At 41.4% G+C, this 23577-nt stretch overlaps 1 protein-coding gene across 4 annotated transcripts in view; it reads right to left on the bottom strand.

The window, feature by feature from the left end:
* The window catches only part of FBXO21 (F-box protein 21), a 37462-nt gene that overhangs the window by 13426 nt on the left and 459 nt on the right, over positions 1-23577 (bottom strand). For 2 of the 4 annotated variants that reach the window (XM_004691006.2, XM_004691007.2), the window contains exons 2-9: positions 22744-22883; positions 20787-20881; positions 14106-14227; positions 11395-11541; positions 10963-11099; positions 9914-10050; positions 5862-6041; positions 4753-4885 (exon numbers count right to left, since the gene is read on the bottom strand). In XM_004691006.2, coding sequence (XP_004691063.1) covers positions 4753-4885; positions 5862-6041; positions 9914-10050; positions 10963-11099; positions 11395-11541; positions 14106-14227; positions 20787-20881; positions 22744-22883 — 1091 coding nt within the window. Of the gene's footprint in view, positions 1-4752; positions 4886-5861; positions 6042-9913; positions 10051-10962; positions 11100-11394; positions 11542-14105; positions 14228-20786; positions 20882-22743; positions 22884-23247; positions 23297-23577 lie in introns of those variants that run through there. The other 2 variants (XM_012731091.1, XM_012731092.1) reach the window with 2 other exon arrangements.

Below are 23577 nucleotides of genomic sequence, written 5' to 3'. Positions count from 1 at the left end.
ATAAACGGTTATCTTTCAACTTGTTTCTTCCTTACCAAATGACAATTAGTAAATGCCCTATTTCCAGATATACTTTGGACCTTTAAGTCTATTCAAGTGTTGTGGAAAGCTACAGTTTTATGTAATGTAAGGCATTATTCTAAAACCCAAACTTGTCTTTTGAGATTGAGATTTCAGGATCTCTCTAACTACTGAACAATAATTTCTCTGCTGGTCTTTATGCTGAGTTTGCCACATTTTTTATTTCAGTTAATCCACCTGACATGACAGTTACTCATATAGATGCTGCCAATTTCCAGAAGAGGAACGAGTCCTGGTAAAGCCAAGTAACTTGCCTGTGTGAGCGTTAAGAAGACGTGGAGAGAAGGTTGGAACCCAGGGTTTACTCTCTCACGTAGGTCTCAAACATTGATATATTCAAAGCAAGGGGAGAACTCTTTACTATGAAAATCTCAAACGCCCAGAAATGGACAGAATGGTATAACCTGAAGTATCCTAAACTCAGCTTCACCCTACTCCCCTCCTCCAAGAGTGCTTTAAATGCAGGAACTCTAGCAACACTTATTTTCCACAGCGACGAGCCGAGTTTCACAGCAAGCTTCTACTTCCCACCAGTGATGTCCTTGTGCCCCCATGCAGCCCCAACCAGTAACTTCTGATGGCCTTTCTGTAACAGACTCTTCAAAGCACAAAGAAGTCTCAAACTCTAGAAGGCTCATGGAGAGGGCTGAAATGGAGGAGAAAGTGCAGTATGATCTGGTGTGTTCCTGAAAGACAGTACTGACATGTCATGAAGACACATGCCTTCAGCTGGTGTCCAGACGTCTGCTGAAACAGGGATCCCCATCATCCAGAGTGACAAGCTCTGGCTGACAAGGGTGGAGTGTGTGTTTTAGGCTTTGTGGGTCACTGCGCGGTGACTCAAACTACTCACTTTGCCACTAGAGGGGCTGCAGTCAGAGGCAGGAAGCAGACAAAGGGCACAGCAGCGTGCCCACAGAACATTCGCAAAGCCAGGCCACTCATCCCCGGGCTGTAGCTTCTGGACTCTGTGTCCACTACACTACAGTTGCCCCTGAGGCGCTCTTGAAGCTCTGGCTCTGTCTCTGGACACCCCTGTGTCCACCTGCCTGCAGGCGCTTCTGCCCTGGCGCTGCAGCCATACCACTGCTGAGCAAGCCAGGCCAAGTGCTCTGGAGAACAGGATCGTGGCCTCAGAGCACACCAAATTCAGTGTTCTCTACAACCAACAGCCTCGCCACACCTGGGAGACATGTGTTCTTCAAATGCCTGTTCTGAAGAGGCCGGTCTCCCTTGGTGGGAAATATGATATCCCCTTAAATCTAGCTAAGGCAACTATATTTCTTAATCACTTGTTCAAGAAGTATGTTCTGTATGGTAGAAATTGTATTAATTACAAGGGGAAAGGCTGAGTAGGGGATAACAACAATGTAGGTCGACCCTGTTTTTAAAGTAGAGAAGAATGATCAAACAAGTAGCTATATAGAAACTAGAAAGTTCTGTGAAAGGGCAAACAAGGCTGGCAGGTGAGAACCTGACCTCACACAGAAGGGAAAAGGTTTCTGAGGTAGAAGGGAGCTGGAGCTGGAGCTGGAGCTGAGGCTGAAGGAAGGATGTGATGCAGTACATGTACAGTATGAGTCAGAAGAGCAGGGGTGAGTGGCCATGGTTCTAGCAACAGAGTACAAAAAGAGGCCACCAGGAGGGCCAGAGGCACTGACAGCAGAGCCAGACCACCAGAGCCTAGTGATGTAACAGTGAGGCCTCTCAAGAATGAGCCTGGCTTTTGGGGGCATAAGGGGACTCTCAGACGCTCTAAGAGTAGAGGAAGGAGATGAAACAGAGGCCAAGTGATGGTCCAGGTTGGTAAGTGTGGCCTTCCTGTGCCAAGTTTAGGAGCTGTGGAGACAGCCAGGGACAGATGTTTAATGGACAGCAGGACATTGTTGGTTTGGAGCACTGAGTCCAGAGCCATTATTAGCCCACAGTGGGAAATTGAAGTGAAGAGATTAGGTGAGTCACTTAGGGGAATGGGTAAGGGTACAGAAATTTAGAACCTACCCAGAAGTGTGGAGCCCTAAGGGAAAGGATAAGGAACTAACAAGAGCCTGATAACCAGGGATCACAGAGTCAAAGGAACAGAGTGTTATGAAGTGGGAGGGGCCCCCAGAATTAAGAAAGAAAAGTATCTACTGGATTTGGCAAGAATGACTTAGCAAAAATGGGTCAGCGGAGGAGTGTGGGAACAGAACCCCGAACAGATCCCCGTGTTCTCAGGCAGTAGAGGGAGGAGGGTCTGGGAGGTGAGGCCACCCAGCAAGAATGAGCTTTGAGTCCTGTGGGGGAGGAACGATAAGGCAGCAGCCTGGAAAATGCCTACAGGCAGTCTCTAGTGCTTTTTGTTTGTTCTTTACCACAGATGAGAATGAGACTTGTGTGTGTTTACTTCGGACAGTAACAACAAAGGACAAGAAGCTCTCAAAAAGGAAGAAGGTTGGATCTAGAGCTGGGGGTGGGAGGTGATTGGAGAACTGGAGGGACATCTTTCCCACTAAAAAGTAGAGAAAGTGGGAAAGGATAACTGTGTCAAAACAGGGTTACAGTTTTGGGAGCAGGATGTACAATGAACCAGTCTACTAGAGAGGCCCCAGGATAAGGGTAGGATAAGGGTAGGATAAGGCTTCCGGATACAGGTTCACACTTCCTGGGCTGAACTCCTGCTGTATCAGCATCTGTCTACACAGACCACCCCAAGCAGTCACTTAAATTCTTGTAGCTTTGGTGTTGTCATGAAATGGCAAAAAACCACAAACACCTGTATCCACCTAACAGGGTTGGAAGGAGGTGTCTGTCAGTGATGTAAAAATGTTACCTTCATACCCTATCTCCATCACAGCCACAAAGACCCTGGGTTACTGAGGCCAATGGACTCACATTTCTCAGCTCATCCTGATTTACTCATGAGAACAAGGGGACCTTCTTGTCTTTCCAGTTTGGGAAAGTTTCCCTATTACCAAATAAGATCAAACAGATTCCAGGTCCTTCCAAACTAGTATTCTGCCCCCCAAATCTTACACATACACATACACTACCACCCCCAACCCCGGTGGACCTCTGCAGCTCCCCAGTTCTGTGCCATGCATACTAGAGTAAACTCAGAAACTGTTCCCCATTCTTTAAACTTTACCTCAGACCCTGCACTGGGACTTCCCTACTGTCTGCAGCTGTCCCTGGATTTCTCTTCACTGGTGTTCCCAGTTTTACTTTACTATGTTGGGTATGATCTCCCCAGTTATGGGTACATTGAGAGGGCAGGGCATGGCTGACACCCTAGAGATCAACCACTTTTCATTCCAGGTCCCTAAATGTGGTCTCTAGGTGTTGAATCCCAGCTCAACAAGCAACAATTGAATGGTGGCAACAGAAGGGAAGAATACTGTAACAAATCTAAGCTTTTTAGTGAGACTGCCAGTCAGGAAGGCCATCCTAGGCATTCTCAAGGACACCAGGGAGGTTTCCCATGTAGGCAGACCTGAAGTGACGCTAAACTCAGTGTCACTGCAGCGGCCAAAGCTTCCTCAGACCTCTCCGAGGTTTACCTCTTTTCTAAGGCTAAAGGACAATTTAAGTACAGAATTTATGTGTAAATAACCTTGTTTTGAAAGGATCGCTATATTTTGCAAATTATCATATATTCCTTAAATAATCTAAAATTAAAAGCGATGGGAATATATAACCTGGTGCCAAAATTAAAAAATTAAAACTGCTAAATCCTGGATCGCAGGTCATGGAGAGCAGGCAGTAGCTCTCTTTTACCAGCCCTCCCAGATGTGTTATCTGGGCTAAAGCTGGCTTCTCAGACAGGATCCCGGGATTTTCCTACTGATATGTCCTTTCTCAGAATTCCTTTAGATTCGGAAGTTGTGAATAAATGAGATCATTTAAATCCAAGAAATGAGGAATACTTTATATAGTTTACTTTCTTAAGAAAATAATTTTACTTGTTGTGTCTAGCAACACAACAGATGATTTCATGGTGCTGGCCCTGTGAGAACTCAGAACTTCTCTCACCAGGCTGTGCTTAAACAAACAACATGGATGCTCTGCCCATTTCCCAGGACGGCCAGGGTATGACTCCTGTGGCTGCACTGTCACACTCATGACCATGTCATGTCTGTGCATGCACAGCTTGCCGCCAGCAGTTCTGACCCAAACTCCATGGCCTTCTCACGATGCCTGCTGTACCCAGAGGGTCTATTATGAAACTGAGAAATTCAAATGAAACGGCATCAAAATGCAACGGTTTTCACACACACCAGTCCTTCACTAGGCTAGAAGCTGGACTTGAATACACTAAAGGTCTAACTGTCCTGTGTCAAATGGGGGTTTAACAACGTCATGCTCTGCATGCTGTTTCCCCTCGCTGTATCCCAGTGACTTGGACAAGACATGTCTCTGGGATACCAGTGGGTGAGTGACAGGGGGAGGCCTGTGATTCTGGGTACTTAGGAACTGAGCACAAGGAGGACAGACAACTCCTGGTAGTACAACCAATTTTTATGAATATAAAAGGAGATAAAATATAACAATACTGATAGGCCAATATTGGGGGATCTGAGTAAGTGTGTGTTTATCCCTCCTGTTATTACAGGATCAACTTGGAAGAGCCGCTTTTTAAGCTAGGATTTCCCTCTCTAAGGCAAGTGCAAAGCATCAAAGTAAAATAATTACCTTCTCTGGCCAGATTCCCAGGTGGAAGTAAAGCCTGGCTTGCAGGAGGAGGAGCTGCACCTGGTCCGGGTACATGGCCAGATACAGGTCCAGGGAGTCCCGCAGCAGCTGGTATGACTGGTCAATGCCTTCCCTAGCAGCAACACAAAATCTCAGTTTCACTCTGTTTCTTTTTCAAGACCCTGGTTTTAAAAATGAGCAACACAAATGCCAAGTGTTTTTGAACCTGCTATTTTCTCTATTTAGCAAATGGCTGTGATGCTTTTTATTAAACAACAACACATTTAAATTTTGTACCTCCGCTGTCGCCCACTTGGTGAGCATTAAATTAAAATCATAAGCACTGGCACTACGTAATCACTTCAGTAACACTGAACATCATTAAAACTATTCTGTATGATATAACTGTGGATATGTCCTTACAAATTTGCTCAAACCCATAGAATGTTAACAGGACCTCTGGGTGGCAATGGGTCCATGTGTACTTGACCGTAACAAATGCCTCGTTCTGGAGCAGGGTGCTGATGGTGGGGGAGGCTGTGCGTGCGTGGGAACAGGGGGCATATGGGAACTCTCTGTTCAATTTTGTGGTGAACCCAAAACAACCCTAAAAAAAGAAAAAAAATTAAGTCTATTAAAGAAATAATTCTGCCATTATGCAGAAAACTCTCACAATGATGTACAACCTTCTACTTTTTCTGTAAAACAAATTTCCTTAAACTCAGAAGTTAGATGGTTTCATACTTTCATTTGCTTTATCTAAAGGCCAGAAAAGTATAAATTAAGAGCTGACAAATCACTTGGCCATGAGAACATCCTTCCTCCAAGAGGTGATCTTTGCTAGTCTGAAGCATTCTTTTTACTGAAAAATACTTTCCGTATTTTGCGCAAGTCCACTGCAAAGATCTCTAGAAGTCACGAGCATCTTAAATCTGGATTGCATTATGTCATAGGACAGTTTACGTGGTGGGGAGTCAGCTGTAGACACCTCAACTGCACCACACAGCAGCCACTGCTTCGCTAGACCACAGGAATGCTCATTACAAAATATCTCTGTAAGGGAATTTGACTCTACAGGAGGAAGCAGTAGACAACCAAGAAAACCTTACCGCTTTCCCAGGCTTAAAAGGTTTCCCACCATTCGCTGTAACACCTTCTTGACGTTGACTACCCCGTACAATGCTGCAGTCACATGCTGGCCGATTAAGTATTCACACTCTTTCACTGTCAGCTGCTTGCCTTTCCCAAAAGCATCTATGTAGATGTAATCAAAGATGTCCAGGGTTGCCCTATCCAAAAAGCACAGGGCATTAGCTGAAATCTCAGATGAGAGCCCAGCAACTCAAAGAATGACAATATGATATTTAAAATTCTCTGAAAAAGTAGGTCAAGTCAGAGACTCAATGTTAAACAGTAGCATTCTACTTAAAATATCAAGGCCTTGGGCAAAGTTTAAATTCTGACCCTAAGAGGGTCTTACAACTATACATTCTGATATTTAAGAAATAGCACTGAAAAAATCTACTTGATGTTGCTTTTTAGGGAGATTAACCTTAAAACTCATTGCCACAGACCTCTATCAGAAGTCTGGTGAAGTCTGAATTCCACAATTAGCAGTAGGTAATGCCTCAAGTTATGGTGAAATTTAGGGTACCCCTTACCACAAAAATATGCCCTCAGTTCTGCACCTACTCAGGTGGTTACCTGCTGAGTGGCCTCACGGTCGCAGGCTGGCATGGTCCTCCAAACCACAGAGAGATGTGTCCCTGGCCTTGACTGCACAGCTGTCCAGGCTCACAGGAAACAAGCTCCCAGCACATTACCAAGCACAAGCACACTCTGAGGGGTCAGGCAGGTTTCAGGGATTTACAGGGTCTTGAGTAACTATGCTTTGCTGTTAACAACCACTGCTGAGTAACTGTGCTTTGCTGTTAACAACCACTGCAAACTATGTAAGGGATTTTCTCTGCGACTGCTAAAAAGTGAAGTAAGATTTCTTCCCTGAGCCATATAGTGGCCCATCTTTAGCAAGGATGTAAGACTTAAAAATGTTCTAGCACAAGGAATACTCTTCAATTTACTTTATGTGCCCAGAATCACACACAAATTTACAGTCAAAAATCTTAATAAAATGTGAGTAATTAAAATACTAATGTATTCAAAAGTTCAATATGATTAAGTTAGAAGTATCCTAAGAATGAAAGGAGTGAAAAGGTTTAAAAAAGCCTTATTTCAGCAAGTATGGACTAAAAGAGAAAAACCACACGATCTTATTAGTAGAGAACAGAACTTTGGGTAGGGGGGCATCTAATGCCTAATAACTATTAAACCTTTTAGTGAACTAGGAATTTAAAGGCAGTTTTGATAATCCCAATGAGCATACTGCTCCCAAACACACTTGATGGTGAACTTTTAGAAGTATCCAATTTAAAGTCAAGGTAAAGATGTTTGCCATTACTGTCTTTATTAAACTTTGCACAAGACCACCTAGCAGTAGAATAAGATAAGAAACAAAACATGCAAGGACTAGCAAGAAAAGAATCACAAGGCCACAATTCTTTGTCACAATATGATTATCTTAACAGAAAAGCCCAGAGTTGACAAATTATCAACATTAATAATGTTTTCAGCAAAGATGCTGATTATCACCACCGTATGTAAGTATCAACCATATTCCTATTTATCATCAATACTTAGAAAATGTAATCTAAAAAGCCCCCATTTATAATAGCAACAAAAATTTGAGGTACCTAGTAATAAATCTAACAAAACTTTAAAATAAAGAGTTCAATGAAGAAACCTGAATGTCTTCTTAAGGACATTTGAGAAGACCTAGATGTATAGGGAGATCTATTTACAGATAGGACGACACATAGTGAAACACTGGCAGTTTTCCTCACATTAAATCTATGATTCCAATCAAGCTGGTTCCAGCCAATATCATACCGGGTTTTGATGGAGTCTGATGAACTTACTCTGAAGTTAAGGAGAACAAAAGGCTAGCAGCGAAAGCAATTTTGAAGAGCTCCAGAACACCCCTAGCCAACCGGCCAGGTATTAGGGCTATTATAAAGTTACAATGAAGAGGTAAGTGTGGGCTTGGGGTAGGCACAGCGAGACCAAGGACCTAAGGTGAGACATGGAGGTGGCTGGTTAAGGAGCCGAGTCTTTCCCATTATCTCCCTGAGGGCAAGCTCTCACTGGGTCTCAACGTTTGCTTTTGTCAGATATCAGGGAGCTAACCAACTGCTTCACTGTTCATTTGCATGGTAGTGTATGGTCACCTTAGCCTAAAAAGTAAATGTGATCCTGTTCACCTTGGGTTATTTAGTGAGAGGGAAGGACCTGAAAAATGACTTTTCCCATTTAAATGGAAAATGAATGCCTGCTTATCCTAAACTCAAACTGTCTAATATATTTTTAGGCACAGATCATATTTGGAAAACAAGAGAAGACTATCATTATTTAAAGAATAATACCTTTGTTATAAACTATAAAAATTTTCATGGAAACAACAAATACTTTCAAATTAACCAGTAGTCATGTCTAGAGAAGAAAGGAGAGAGGGATAAGGAAGAATACACTGTAGGCTCAACTATGTATGTTTTCTTATTTTATTTTATTTTATTTTAAATATTTATTTATTTGTACAGAACTGGGGTACAGGCCAGAGATGCGGAGGGTGAGAGGATTCACCAGAGACAGAGTGGGGAGCAGAACAGGCAGATCGACGAAGCACACTGCTGAGGGGAGCAGCGGGTGGGTCAGGAGAGGTCTGCCACACCATGTGGTCACCTCCAGGGCAGGCGGGAATCGAACTCATGCGGAGGTGGCTTTAGCTTCTCAGTGCAGTGCTTTAGCCCGCTGCGCCACCAGGGAGGGCCTTCTTATTTTTTAAAGATTTACTTATTTATGCTTATAGAACTGGGGTATAAGCCAGAGGCATGGTGGGTGAGAGGATTCACCAGAGAGAGAGTGGGTAGTAGAACAGGCAGATGGACTGAAGCAGTGGTGAGGGGATTAGGTGGGCGGGGCGGGTCAGGAGAGGTCTGCCACACCATGTGGGTCAGCTCCCTGGTTGGGGATTGAACTCATGCTGCAGTGGCTTCTGAGAGCTTCACAATGCCGTGCTTTAACCATCTGCGCCACCAGCGAGAGCCCTGTTTTCCTTCTTAAACTGGGAGGTAGAAGTATTAAGTACATGTTTTTCTACATATGCATCAGAAATTTTACGAGGTGTGTAAAACTGGATCATCTCTGTTAAGCCTCCAAAACATTTTATGAAAATCTTTAGCCCCATTGCAAAGGAAGAAATTGAGGCTCAGAAGGAGGCACTGTTCGACTTCAAAATATAAGTCATTTCTATTAAAATGCCCACTTCCACAGCTGTCACAGGAGGTAGTTTCAAAGAATAGAATTTAATGACATGGCTTCTTTGCCCCCTTAAGGGCCGATTTGGCGAGATGCTACTGCTACCTAGTTGATGAACTACTTCTTTCAATTAGCTGAAAAGGGGTTATGGTCAATAAAACACCTGGTTTAAAAGGAACAAAGCAGAACTCAGAGCCTTGTCTACAAAATACACTTTAGTAACCTTGCCTGGAAGGGGCACCACTGATAACAAAAACTCAAATATTCACTTTGCCCACGAACAGCTTGGCTGCCTTGTCCTCTCCACCCCCTTTTGTGGGGAAGGGAGGGAGTTTTTCTTTTTTATAATATAATAGTTTATTTTTACATCATTTTGTACTTTTTTTTTTTCATCTCAATTGTAATCCCCATGGGTTTCCCATCACCAAGTCACCCATGTGCCATCAAGGGAGGGAGGTTTTTATGGAAGACTACAACCTAAGAGTTGCTTTACAGACTCTTTGATCTGATATGCTTTGGAACAAAAGGACTTTAAGAAGCAAATAAGATCTTGAAGTCCTAGCCCCAATCAATTAGACTTACTTTGAGGTAATCAAGTAGTTGTTAAGATAGGACATAAAGACCCAGAGTGTCCTTTTCCCGGTCTCCCTGATAATGTCTTGTATAATTGCAGCAGAGTTATCACAACTGAAATAGCCTCACTGATACAGTCAGGAAAAAAAAGACAATGCCATCACTACCCTCACTCTCTCGTTAACCTCAGGACAATCACATGGCATACACGGCTCACCCTTCTGCGCCTTGGCACCATCTCAACAGGAAGTGACTTGGGAAGTTGACTGGTTCCAAGGGGACCCCCAGCTGCCGGGCAATTGTCAAGTAGAGCAAAGACATGCTGATTGGGATTCCTGTTCTGCGGGTCAACACCTAGAGGAGAAAAGTCCTTTAGCTTCACACAGGTGAACCACACCATCTCATTTCTTTCACACTTACTACATAGCTACTGTGTATAGCTACTGTGTATAACTACTGTGTATAGCTTGATGTTAGGTTTTGAGGCGTGAAGTGGAAAAATAAATTCTTCGTTTAGATCAGAGGCCGGCAAAAACATCCCTCGACTACACCTCATCCAGCACCTGTTTACCATTTTCTGACACATGGAAATGACATGGATTTGCATTTCTATGCTCACATGAGTAGCTTTACTGACAGCCACACTCATTTCCTTCTGTATTGTCTGTGCTCTTTGACACTACAGCGAAAAGAACTGAGCCAGAGGAGAGAGACAGCCCGCAGAGCCTAAAATGCAGAGCGTAAAAATGCTTGGCCAACACAGCCACTCTATTCACCCATGACTTCTACCTCCTCCTTTAGAGAGAACTAAGGCCATTTCAAGGAAAGTGGGTAAGATGACAAAAGAAAACACCAGTCGGCTAGAGGGCAACAGACAGACATGTGCAAGGGGGAACAAAAACCAAGTGCCAGCGAGGCCACCGGCCACAGCTCCTTTGGCCTTCCTAGAGGCCAAAGTGAACAGAGGCCTGATGAGTTTCACGACTTACTGTTCACTAGACACAAACAGGCAAAACTAAGTCCCAGAAATACATACTGATAGCCAGGAATTCATCTCAAGGACTTGTATATAGAGCATACACTATAATGAAATAGATAAAACCCACTGAAATATCCTGATAACAGCGGCAAAAATGAATTTCACCAGGGACTGAGATGAAAAAGACACTGTTCTTGTCCTAAAAAAGATTTATAATCTACAAGAGATGAGTTTAAGATGTGTGCATGTATGTAAGTATGTATTTGTTTTAATGTAGTCACACTTACCTGATGCATGTATAAGTTTAGGGCATTGTAATAGTCCATTCGATTGCCCTTGAATTTCAGCTGGTCATAGAGGACATAATTCATGGCATCCAGCACCTGGCTCTGGAGTTCTATTTCCATTATCATGGAGGACTCACCTGAAACACAGAGATCTACTCTGAGGACACAAGCACAAAGAAGTCTGTGACCAGTGTCATACATAACCCATAATGCACAGACACTGGTTCTGTCACACCAGTATCTCTCAGGTTTACCAATCCGGGCTGGAGAAGAAAGTCCAAATTTCAAGTCTTTTACATTTTCCCAGCGAACATGTTATGTCAGTAATTGTGTGTGTGTGTGTCATAGTGGGAACACTGCAGAATTTCTCATGTTAACTAATTCCTCCAGATTCATTTTATGAACATAGTTGAATTCAAAGCATTTCCACACCTGCCTTGAAGGCCAAGCTGGGGTGGCGACTGTTTATGCCCCGGAGGGTTTTGCAAACCAGCTCCACGATGCTGTCAATCTGGGCCTGGATGTCCTTGAGGCTGATGTCGGAGAGAGGATTGCAGTATTGGTCAATATATACCGCACCTAAAAACAAATGTGAATTCCTTAATAAATTTTTACATTTACCCTTAAAGCAGTCCTTTCCCAGATACATGGGAACGCAGTGCTTTATTCCAGCCTCCAGATTAGCTTTCTATCTTGCATGTCAGGCCTTCCTGCTACTAGACTGAGAAGGTGCAATACACAATTTTACAACAAAAGAGAATACATCTCATTATATTATTATTTCTAGTATAACAAACCTCTCTGAAAGGTCATGGACTCAGAAAACTCTGACACAAGGCATATTCCAATATTGCATTAAGAAGAGAAATAAGTGTTATAAAAGAAAACTCTTTTCACAATACCTCTCACCCCAACTCTCATGTAACTCAAAACCTAACAACTCCAAAAACTTAGTAGCTTAAGATGTTCCTTTACTTAAAAAGAATAGCTGCATGCCCTCAAGCACAAATATGCCATTTCAAGAAAGCACACTTCTCAAAGGTGAACCAGTAAATGGACTTTGGAGATAACTGTACTTTCAAATCAGAGAAATGGTTACTCTCAACGAGCCTGCATCTGAAGAGCTGTATAAGGCACCCTGGAGACAGTGTCTCTTGAAAATAACTGTTCTTCTTTGCTTTAGGTAATTTCTTAACCAGAGACCAAAAGGCTGCCTGGATCGTTCAGGCATAGGACATTTTGACTTGGGAAGTTGGAGGTTTTTTAAGTCAGGAAGTGTCAAACCAGCTCAGGAGCTTGATCTATAACACAAAAACTGAGGACAGCAGAACTGGGATCGAGAGACCTGGATCCCCAGTTCTGCGAAGAGCCAGGGTCTGGCTCCTGGGCTCCTTCAGCCGGAGTTTCTCTCCTGCAGGATAAAGGAATTTTGGCTGCACTCTCTAAAGTTCATTCCATCTTCATCAGTGGCGTCAGATTAATCTAGTCATCACCAAAGGTCAAAACCCTGGAACCAAGTTCCATTTATTCAACAATGTAAAAACATTCAATAGTTTCCAACGCTTACAGCATTGAGAGAGGTTGATTGAAAATTATCAGACTAACTTTATATTTGGAAGAGAAAAAAGAAGTATTATTTTTCAGAAATTGGCTACAGAAAATAAAGCTTATCAAATTATTAACAAAAGATAGGAGGAGCTCCGATCTTTCCTCCAATAAACACTGAGAAAATTCCAGGATGGTGAGGGTGTTGTACATGAGTGAACTGTTTTTAAAACAGATTTTTCATTTCCTTTTGGACGGTCTGACTTTAATATAATGAACGCGAATCTGCAGTAGGTACTGTCCACCTTGCTCCAGCCAGGCTATTATCCTCACTGGAACCCTTCAGATAACACCTGCCTTCACACCCTCATTCTTAGTATCTTGTTTCCTTGGAATTTTGTCACTCCTACTTTCCCTTCAGAGTTCAGTTCAGGAACAGAAATGGTAACAGGTGGCCAGAACTCAGTGACTAGTTGAAAAGCTCGTGGTCCACACAGACAGAACGATGAAGCATAAGGCTACAATACTGCTGAGGCCATCAAAGTCTGCAGGTGTTACAACAGCCTGAGAATTTTAATGGAAGCCACACCTGAACTGAACTCTTGAAGGGAAAGTAGGATTGACAGAATTCTAAGGAAACAAGACACTAAGAATGAGGGCGTGAAGGAAGGTATTATCTGAAAGGTTCCAGTGAGGATAACAGCCTGCCTGGAGTAAGGTGGACATTTTGAAGGTACTATGGGAAGGGTGGAGTTGGCGGGGTAAAGCTGGGCTATGGAGGTTCTGAAGAGTGGCAGAGCGGTAACTGAAAATGGAAATCAGTTGGCCACACTGCAATAATGAAAAGGCCGGCACAAGTATATTGGTTGACTTGAAGATAAGACAGGGTGATGCTGACCACAGCAAGTGTTATGTCGAAGACTGTAGCTGGGAGAGGTGGTCACAGAATGGAGGCATGACTACGAGAAACACGGGGAGGAAATCAATGAATTGGGTAAATCACTGGGAGCAGTGAATAAAAATAACTGACAGTCCTATCTGTATGTCATAATCATAATTAACAGAAGTTTGCGTAATATGCTGGGAATTTAAAATCGTTTTAAAAAAGTTACATTTTGTTCTTATTCAACTTAGAAACAAGAACTGTCCCCTTCATCTTGCCCATCTACTCGGCCTCCCTCTCTTCGCGTCTCATGACGGATGAGCAGGCTCGCTGGGAACACTTGGTCCTCACTGAGCAAGGTCAAGGGATGTGCTCCATGGCTCATGGACACAAAACTGGAAAAATGGACTTCTAATTTGGAAATGACTCTTCAAAGCTTGTAATAAACAGAGAATGAACCTTATTAGTTTAAATATCAGTCTTTGAATGGATGGTAAATCTTTAGAAAATATGGCCCTTTCTGCTAACAGCTAAAGATTTTGAGAAATCTTGGCTCTAAATTTAAGTTTTAACAACTAGTCAATCCGTACAACCCAACCTCCAGGAGCCCAGCAGCACTGTTGACTTCCCCAACTTCTCCATCAGGCGCAATTTCCACCACTGTTGTTAAGGATGGCCTGAGCTCCCCTCTAAAATACTGTTGTTTAAGTCTCACCTTCCAGATATGATTCATAGTCATCAGGCTGCTGAAGAAAAGCCTTAAGATTATTTAAAATTTTCTGTTGTCGCAGATAGTAAAGAATCTTTTTTGCATAGTATTTCCAGGTCAAAGCTTTTCTGGAAAAAATAAAAACAGTAAATCAATAAGAATTAAAACATTAAAACATTCAATTATCTATCTTTTACTTCATACTTATTACCATGTAAACACTCTGCTTAACAAGAAAAATACTGCAGGTTCATAACCATAAACTCCTTATTTCCATAGAAGCAAACCAATTTAGGATTTCACATTTGTCACAGAAGACTAAGTTAGTTAAGCTGAAACTGAAGAAACAGCTCTATTTGGCTTGAAAGTTACTACAAGGAAATAAAAGAGAAACCTGAAAAGGTAGGGAGCTGTGTCTCAGCAGATGGGAAGAGTGAGGCCTTTGGCATCCTTTATGGCCCCACTGGCAGTTACCACAGGAACTCAGGCCTTGGTTGCTACTTTTCTTTCTACTTTCACTGCCACAGTAATCTCTTCCAGTCTCTGACAATCCCCATTTTTTCAGAACAAACTTCTCCCTTGAACTCCAGACCTATGTATCCAACTGCAACTCCTCATCCTTCTTTGGAATTAATTCTTCCTAGAGTTACTCCCATCTGAGATAAAGGCCAACTCTATCACTTCACTTAAGCCAAAGACCTTGGAGTTGGTCAGCCTTGTTCCCTTGCTTTTTCTCATAAGCCACATTCGAGTCATCTGCCAATGCTGTCAGTTCTATCTTCAAAATGTATCGGAACTGTGAACTCTCTCACTGCATCATCTATACCATCATCTTCTAACAGCGACATCCCCAAGCGTCCTGCTGCAAACCCTGCCACGCGTCCAGCAGCCTGGGGACTTGCTAACATGGCCTTGGCACAATCCTACACCCCAAGTGCTCCAGTGCTCTTCTGCCTAACTCAGAGTAAAAGCCCAAGTTCAAACGAGGACCTACAAGGTCCTTAAAACTCTTGCCCCAAGACTTCTCTGACCTCAATTCTTCGATCCCCCTCCCCACCCCTGCCCCACTGCAGTCACAGCCTCACTGGCTTCCCCACTGCTCCTTCATCATGACTGGCTGGTGCTCACCTAGGCCTCAGCACTCAGTGCTCTCATACGGGAACATTCTTTCCCTGCAGATCTGTAATCTGTAATCTCCTTTTAGGTTTTGAGTCAAAAGTCCCTTTAAGTAAATTCTTCTCCCATACCACCCTATTTAAAACTCCTCCCCACCCCACGACGCCATCACCCTACCACCCCGCCTCTGCCTTACCCTCTAACTGGTTAGTATTTCTCTATAGCAGTTCTCACTCTCTAATATAAATCTCTTACTTTAACACCTCTCTCCCCCACTAGTATAAGCTCCATAAAGGCAGAGTTTTTGGTTGTTTTGGTATTTACTCCCAGTGCCTAGTATCTAGCATTCAGGAGATACTCAATAAATACTGAGTTAATAAAATTGATCACCAGATCTTGCAAATATACACAAGGGTCAGGGACATTAGGAAGAGTATAGGACTTCATTAAAAACAAAAGACTCCAATCTTCAAGTAGCCAGTGAAAATCAGCAGAGGTAGGCCTACTTTACCAACTTTTTAACCTCTGAGTTGTAAAATATACCAACCTAGAAACTCACATAAAACAAAGTAGTTTAAGCTTGATGAGCCATTAAAAGCAAACACCTGTATCTACCACTCAGGTTATTAAACAGAACGGTGTAGAATTCCCAGAAGCCCAAGGGTCCTCCCTTCCCCTCTCAACAATATCACAATCCACATCTGTATGACCTTTGCCACCTTGTTTTTTTTTTTGGATTTCCCCCCACATAAACCACTCTCCATTAGTCTGCTTTGATGTCTTCAGGTTTATTAACCGATAGGACACCCTTCTGTCTTATTTTCCCTCTTGCATTTGATTTGTTAAAGAAACTTAGCTGTTTGGTCTAGTTTCCCATATTCTGGAATATGTAGCTTGCTTCCATATAGTGTAAAATTTGTTAGAGTATAGTATCGGATGTTCTTGTCTTCTAAATTTCCTGTAAATTGGATGTCAAAACTTGATCAGACTCAGATTTCATCAACTTGACAACACTGTCATAAGTGGTAGAGTTTTTCCATCAGGATATCAAATCTATTATTTTTATTATATTAGAAGCCATTAACTAAATACCCACATCATTAATTCCTTAGAGTTTATTGAGTAGGTGATATTTTAATTCAATCAGCCTTTCCTCACTTACTAACTGGAATACGTCTATATAGTCTCATTATCTACTATTTGGTTTCCCAATGTATAGTATATAAGAAAGGCAGAGTAAATGGTTATGTCTGTTTTTTTTTTTTTTTTAATTATTTTTCAAAATAGGCCCTTCCTGGCGGCGCAGCGGGTTAAAGCACAGCACTAAGAAGGTAAAGCCACTTCCATATGAGTTCAAACCCCGCCAGCCCTGGAGGTGACCACATGGCGTGGCAGACCGCCTGCTGCTCCTCTGAGCAGTGTACTTCGTCGATCTGCCTGTTCTGCTCCCCACTCTGTCTCTGGTGAATCCTCTTGCCGCCCCTGCACCTCTGGCCTGTACCCCAGTTCTGTATGCATAAATAAATAAATCTTAAAAAAATAAAAAAAAGCAATTATTTTTCAAAATAATGTGGTCTTTACTATCCTCTAAAGGTGAACAATAAACTGTTAAGTATCATCATAAATTCACTTAAACATAGTTGATATACTTCATTCTAGTTATCCACACTGATGTTCCAATTTTGGCCAATGAAAGCCTCTTCACATCACCTGAATACTTCTGGAAATATTGCTACTTTTCTTGTTATCTGATTCTAGACTTTCATGATGCTCCAGGCTCACCCTATACATTCCCTGCACAGGACATAGTATCAGTCACTGCTCCCAAAACTCTGCTTCTTTTGAGGGCAAATGGTACATCAAGATCATAATCTGGATACTAGAGATGATTTCTACTAGGTTGGTTCTTGTTTCTAGACCTTTCCAGTAAACAAAGATAGAATCCAGTTCATATATACAAACACACACACCTCCCTACATATAATTAAATAAACATCCTGAGTTTGTATTGACATACCTAATTCAAACTTAGAACTACAGAGTTTTTACCTTCTACGTTATGTCTTCATCTCTTTTCTTCCAGGAGAATTGTACTTTCCCAGTTATGTAATTACTCAGTTGCTTTATTCCATCTCTCTCTCTCATACCAGTCTCAGAGTAACAAGACCAATATTTGTCATTACTTTGATGATTACTAATAACAGCTATTATTTTGCTTATGTTCTCCCCCCATTCTCTGCTTACTTTTTAAAATAACATATATTATTTACACAGTCAGGGCTTTTAGCCATCTCATAGAACATTTTCTATTCTATTGTCATCTGGATTCAATCCTGCAAATAAGTATGTACTTACTGATCACCACTAATTCTTCTGTCAGTGCCTCCAACTAGTTTGGCTATTTGGAGCTCATTTTCTAGCTTATTTCTCAGTCAAGGCTCAGAAGTCGGAGTTCTTCCAAGGGGATGATTTTATACTCAGTCATTATATTTGGAAATCAGTGTGGTTGAATATAAAAAAATCCTTGGTTGATATTTTTGATCCTTGAGTTTCTTAAATATATTACTCTTTTCCACTAGCATGGAGCATTACTATTGAAAAGTCTGATGATACTCTGATTGTCTTTCTCTTTTCAGTGACTTCATTTTTTCCCCCCCTTTGGATGCCCAAATGACTTTTCAGTCTTTGAAGTTCAGTTGTTTTAGTGAAATATATTTCGGTGCTGGTCCTTCCAGATCAAGTTTCTTTTTTAACCCCTTATTTCAACTTATTTCCAGTTAAAAATTTTATATTTTTACCAAGTTACCATTGATTTACAACACTAAATGATTTAGGGATAAAGAGGTTCACACCTCTTCAGCTGTATGATTTGGTCAATTTTCTTAAGGATGGTCTATATCCTTCCAATTTATCATTTCAAATCTTTATTGACTGGTGTACCCTTTGAAAAGACCATTAGAACACCCTATAGGCAAACCTTTTTTCACATATTGAGAGACTGATATTTAGCTTTCATGGAACTACCCTTCTTTTGATGTTTTCCACACCCAGAAACAAGTATTTGTCAGAAATGAATACAAACAGGGTTGTGCTAGGAAAATTAGCACCCCAAAATACTCAGAGAAGTGAGGATATTCCTTTTTACTTAAAAGCAACTGTAGTTTAGGCTCAAAATACAAATCTCAAGCCAAGAGCTAACATATGCATGACATTTATTTCTAAAATGACTATAAAACATACTTATTGGCTGTGCATATTCAGTCTTTTTTACCTGATAAATGGGGAACAATATTTCATTGTTATTTAACATGGCATTGAATAGTGTTAAAAGTATATTTACATGATTTTTCAGTTACTTGGAGCTGTTTTTCTGTGAATGTTATTTTCCTAATCTTTGTACAGTTACAGTATCTTCTCAGAAATTTAAGAATTCTTTTGCCTTTGTTTCCGGTTTCTTTGGTCATAAGAAGTTTATTTTTAATTGCAAAATCATTTTGTCCATATTTTTTTATGCTTCTGCATTATTAGCCTCCTAGACTGTACATAAAGTCTCCTATTTTCTTGAGAGGTTTCATTGTGATACTTTTGGAACTTAACTTTTGTATGTAATGCAAGTTTTTCTTTCAGATGGATATTTAGTTACATCTAATATCATTCACTAAATAATTCATTTTTATCCCAAGTTTAAATACATTATTTTCTGTGGCTGGCAAATGTTTCTGAATTATCCTTTGCTTCTGATGTATTCATTCACTTTTATTTGAAAATATGTGTTGATTATTAGTAGCTTTATAATGTTCTTTCATTCAATGATGCAAATTTCCCATTACAATTTCTTTAAAATTGTTTTCTTTCAGCTCTTCCTGAAATTAAGCCAGCTGTATATATTTTATAGCTATATTACCCAATTAAAACATTCACAAAAAGTCTTCTTTCCTAAAAGTCTTTCTACCCTGACTGGAGTAGCACTACATTTATGAATTTTAGAAAAACTGATTATTTTTATGACCATAAGTCTTTCAATACCAGGTCATGCTATCTCTTATTTTTATGTTTCTGAGTAACATTCTATCATCTAACCTAGGAAACCCATTCCTTGGAGCTATAACCAAGAAATGAAACCACTAGAAACATTACCCTTTGAACAATACTAAATTAAATTTTTTTAATTAAAAAAAAAAAAAAGAACCATTAGCTTCCACAGTAACAGAGTAAGAGTAGACAAAAAACTGGTTACACAGCAATGGGGGATGGATAAATTATGAAATATACTATGAAACAATATGTAACCAGTGACAACAATGAATCTGACTTTTTATGATTGATTAGGACAGATTCCTATAAAGTAATGTTGACAATGGTTGAGTATGGAAAAAGATACAGAAAAGTACCTATTTTATGATCAAAGTTTTGTGAAATAATGATCCTCCTCCATCATCATACACTATCAGTGCATATTATCATGGAAGAATATATATCAGTAATTACTGGGGTGGGGGCAGGGAAGGGAGAAAAAGCATAAATAAAATATCTGCAAAAAAAAAACAAATCAAAGCCAATAAACTCAGTATATGTGACACTGCATTTATAGTTAAAAGTATATGTCTATATATGTAAATGACAGGTCAGCTGTTATTTTTAAGACTGCACAATACTGACTCTTAGATCATACTTCAATTCATTTATAGATAAACCAAAATAGAAACGGAAAAATGACCTCTGCATCTGAACTCATCCAAGGCTTAGAATAGAGAAACATCTTACCTCTCTCCTACAGTTGTTCCACTGACAGATATTTCCCTCTCCTAACCTTCTTAAAACAAGAATATCTTACAACTTGTCTGTGAGGTATTTCATAACAATCTCTCTTTAAAGACTCCAACTTGCATTTTTATCTAACATCACTAGTAAAATTATCTAGAGTGTTTAACATCACTAGTAAAAGCATCTACAAATGTTTAGAGGAGGAAATCTTTTTCATAGGTAAGTTAGGCTGGAAGGTTCAGCTAAACTGGAAACTAATCTTCACACAAGAAATATAAGGTATAAAAAATGTTAAACCACCACCAAAAGATAACAGTTTCTTCCTGATCAGGAGATATAAAAGAAAGGCTCAAGCAAAATTTGCAATATTTATCATCAAAGTAAGATTATTTCTTACCAAACTTCAGAAACTGTAAAAAACCATTATTAAATTAAGACTCACCTATGGAACTATGGGGAAAAAAGTTCACTTCTTGACAGGTAAATTTGGTGGGGAGGATGGAAAGGTGACAAAGAGTAATTTGTATTACCTAAGTGACATAAAGCATATTTGACCCACAGTAGCACCATAATATACTGATTCTTTTTCCTGTGCAAAAGGATTCTTGCAAGGTTTCTTGAAGTATCAATTGTTGTCAGTGCACTTTATATACACATCAGGTTTCGAAATTATAACTATGCAAGACATGAAGTCTTTAGAAACACATGTCCCAGGGTTTAGCCCCACCTAAATTACAGCAATTAATTCTGGGGGGTATTATTCAAATTAACAAATGGAAAATAACCCCAGCTAAAACTATGACTTACCTTCCTTCCATATTTAGGATACACACCAGTTCATCCTCAAAAAATATCTCTGGTCCTTCAAGATTCTCAATGTCACTAAAACCATTACAAGGAACCTATGAAGAAGACACATACAAATGGCTTCAATAGTTAAGAAGGTCACTGTCACTCCCACACACAGATCCAAGTTGCAAGGATGCTTGTTTCCACAGAGGTGGTGATCAGTGTACAAAACAATCCTGACCACCCACCACAGATGGAAAGCAACATGCAAAGTAACAATAGTTTGTTTAGATCTTGTTGTTAGTTGTAAATTGTATTTCCTCGGACTGAAATTTCTGAAACTGGTAATTCGAAGTTCTCATATGCAGAAAGATAACTATGAAATAAGAACTAGAAATACAAGATTTGCTGATTCACAGTATTTATTTCACTCAGTCTATAAGGTACTCAATGACGAGGAGATGCGGGAGAGCTCTGTCTAGTGCTTTGGGTAACTCACTTACGGGACCAGGCATGCTTTCTCCTCTGTTGATTGAGGTTATGGCACCAGTGAAGCTTTAGATACCCTCAGATTTGAAAGTAAACAGGAAATTTCATGTTAACCTGTAGAATGCTGAGACATAGGAATACCAGTGTCTGAGGCAAAGTTATCACCCACCCACAGGTCAATCTAAGTACACTCCTGCTATGTTCAGGTGCCTGAAAGCCTTACAATTAACCTGTAGTACAGGGAAAGACGGAGGCCAGCTAAGGAAAAAACACACCAATTCATCATTATTAGGCCAAGGCAGCACAGGCTGTTGAAAATTTATACAAAACCAGCTGGACTAGGAGAGGTCGCAAACTAGCAGCCCTGACCCAAGCAGGTCGTACATGTCTAGCACCAAAATCTGAATTTGTAAACACATTAAACTGGCATTGAAAATTTGTGATTATGAGTGGTTTTAGACAGGGTATGACTTATCCAGAACAGAACATTTTGTTCTTACGTTAACAAACATTTATTTCTAGAAACGAATTACATTAGGGAGTATCTAATTCTATTCTCCGCCAGGAGATAGGTTCAATCTGTCCAAAGTTCAAATTTCCCCTTTCAAAACCTGAAAAGCTTTTGAAAACATTTTAAATGTATGCACTCCATTAACTAACAGTAATCAAAATTAGAAAACTAGAATTAATCTTCATTACTAATCAGGAGAGTAAAATAAATCAGGTTGGTTCTATTTCTAGACTTATGCCCTTCCCATCAGAAACAAGTTGAAGATGAATTTAAAATATTAGTGTAGACGGTTTTCCAGTTACAAAAAGTTAAGGACCAGGACCTAAGAATTAAGGATACAGAAACTTCTCTGAAATACTTTATGGAAGGAAAACAAACAAACAACCATGCATTTCAGCAACTTAGAACTGTTTGGGGATAATGAATGCAAGACAATTTAGTTGAGGGAATAATAACTCTGATTTACAGGTAGCTTTCACTCCTCTGTTACCTTAACAAATAATGCAGTTCACTACTGGTTGGAACCTGCAAAGCCAGAGAGAACCATATTAATTCCATCAACCCTTCTGGGGAAAACAACTGGGTGAAATTTGTAATGTTCAATCACTGATGACCTGGCAAATCACATGGAGCTTGCAAAACAAACAACAACAACAAAAAAACCCAAACAAACCAGGTTTAACCCACTTGGAGAGAAAGAATGTTGATCTGGATTCCCTCTACATTGTGCTGTGGGTCTCTCTCTCCCCCTCCCCCCACTCTCTCTGGCTTTAGAAAAGTCAAGCTGGCAGGGACAAATGGCTTCATGTTGTTGGAGAGGAGGAAAGGACACAATGCGTCCCGCAGCCATCTGAGTGAGTAAGGGATTGTGAGCGCACTGAAACGGGAGACAGCAGAGAGTTGGATGAGCTAATGCCCACAGACACATACACCGAATCCAGGCAAAAGCTTCGAGCGACATTAACAGATCCTTACGTGCTCCGAAAAGAACCGCTTTGAGAATGAGGCTACAATCTTCCGGGCTTCTAACCCAGCTTTCTGCCGAACTTTATACTCCTCCAACCAATTGACGTAGTCGGTGGGGCTGTAGTGTTTCATAAGGGAAGGCCACCTAGAAGGAGAGAAACACCCCCTCAGCTCAACAGACTCGAAGGCAAGGCTGACACGAATCCGAAACAAGGCAGCCTTGGAAAGCAGGAAAAGCACCATGGTTTAGTAGTCAGAGGGGCCTGGCGACCGGCCGCGTTCAAACGGGCACCCGGCAGGCACGCACCATGCACTCGCTCGCTCGCGGAGTGACCTTGGCTTGGCGTGGCCAGGCGAATGCCATTTCCCATCTAGGAAATGGGGACAGCTGCGGCAACAATAACACCGGGATGACAATGGCAGTTAACATTTCCGGCGCCTTGGGGCCGACCCAGTGCAGAGCCTCCTCCCGCATCATCTCATTACACATCCACAACAAAAAGGTCGGCCGACCTGGCATCACTCGAAGTCGAGGAACGCGGCTCAAAAACCTGCAGCCGCTACCCCCAAGGTCACAGGACGCGCGTGCCAGGGCAGGGCCAGTCCCCGCGCGGGTCCCACGCCGTGCGCTGGGCCGGCGACCCGGGGCCGCCGCGCCCGCGTCCTCCAAGGGCTGCTGGGATCGGGATCAGCATCACCCGGCCCGTGTAAACACGCTGGCACCAAGGCGGGCACAAAAGAAGCGCGCGGAACGGGCTGGCTGCGCTACTGCCGTCGCCATCCTTCCTAGGGGCCCGGCAGCCGGGCGCCTCCCGAGGCGCGACCCGGGCGCGGGGGTCCGCG

The sequence above is a fragment of the Condylura cristata genome, unplaced genomic scaffold, assembly GCF_000260355.1.
Source record: "Condylura cristata isolate star-nosed mole 26May11 unplaced genomic scaffold, ConCri1.0 scaffold00029, whole genome shotgun sequence".
NCBI classification, from domain to species: Eukaryota; Metazoa; Chordata; class Mammalia; order Eulipotyphla; family Talpidae; genus Condylura; species Condylura cristata.
This window is presented reverse-complemented; position numbering and strand designations above follow the sequence as displayed.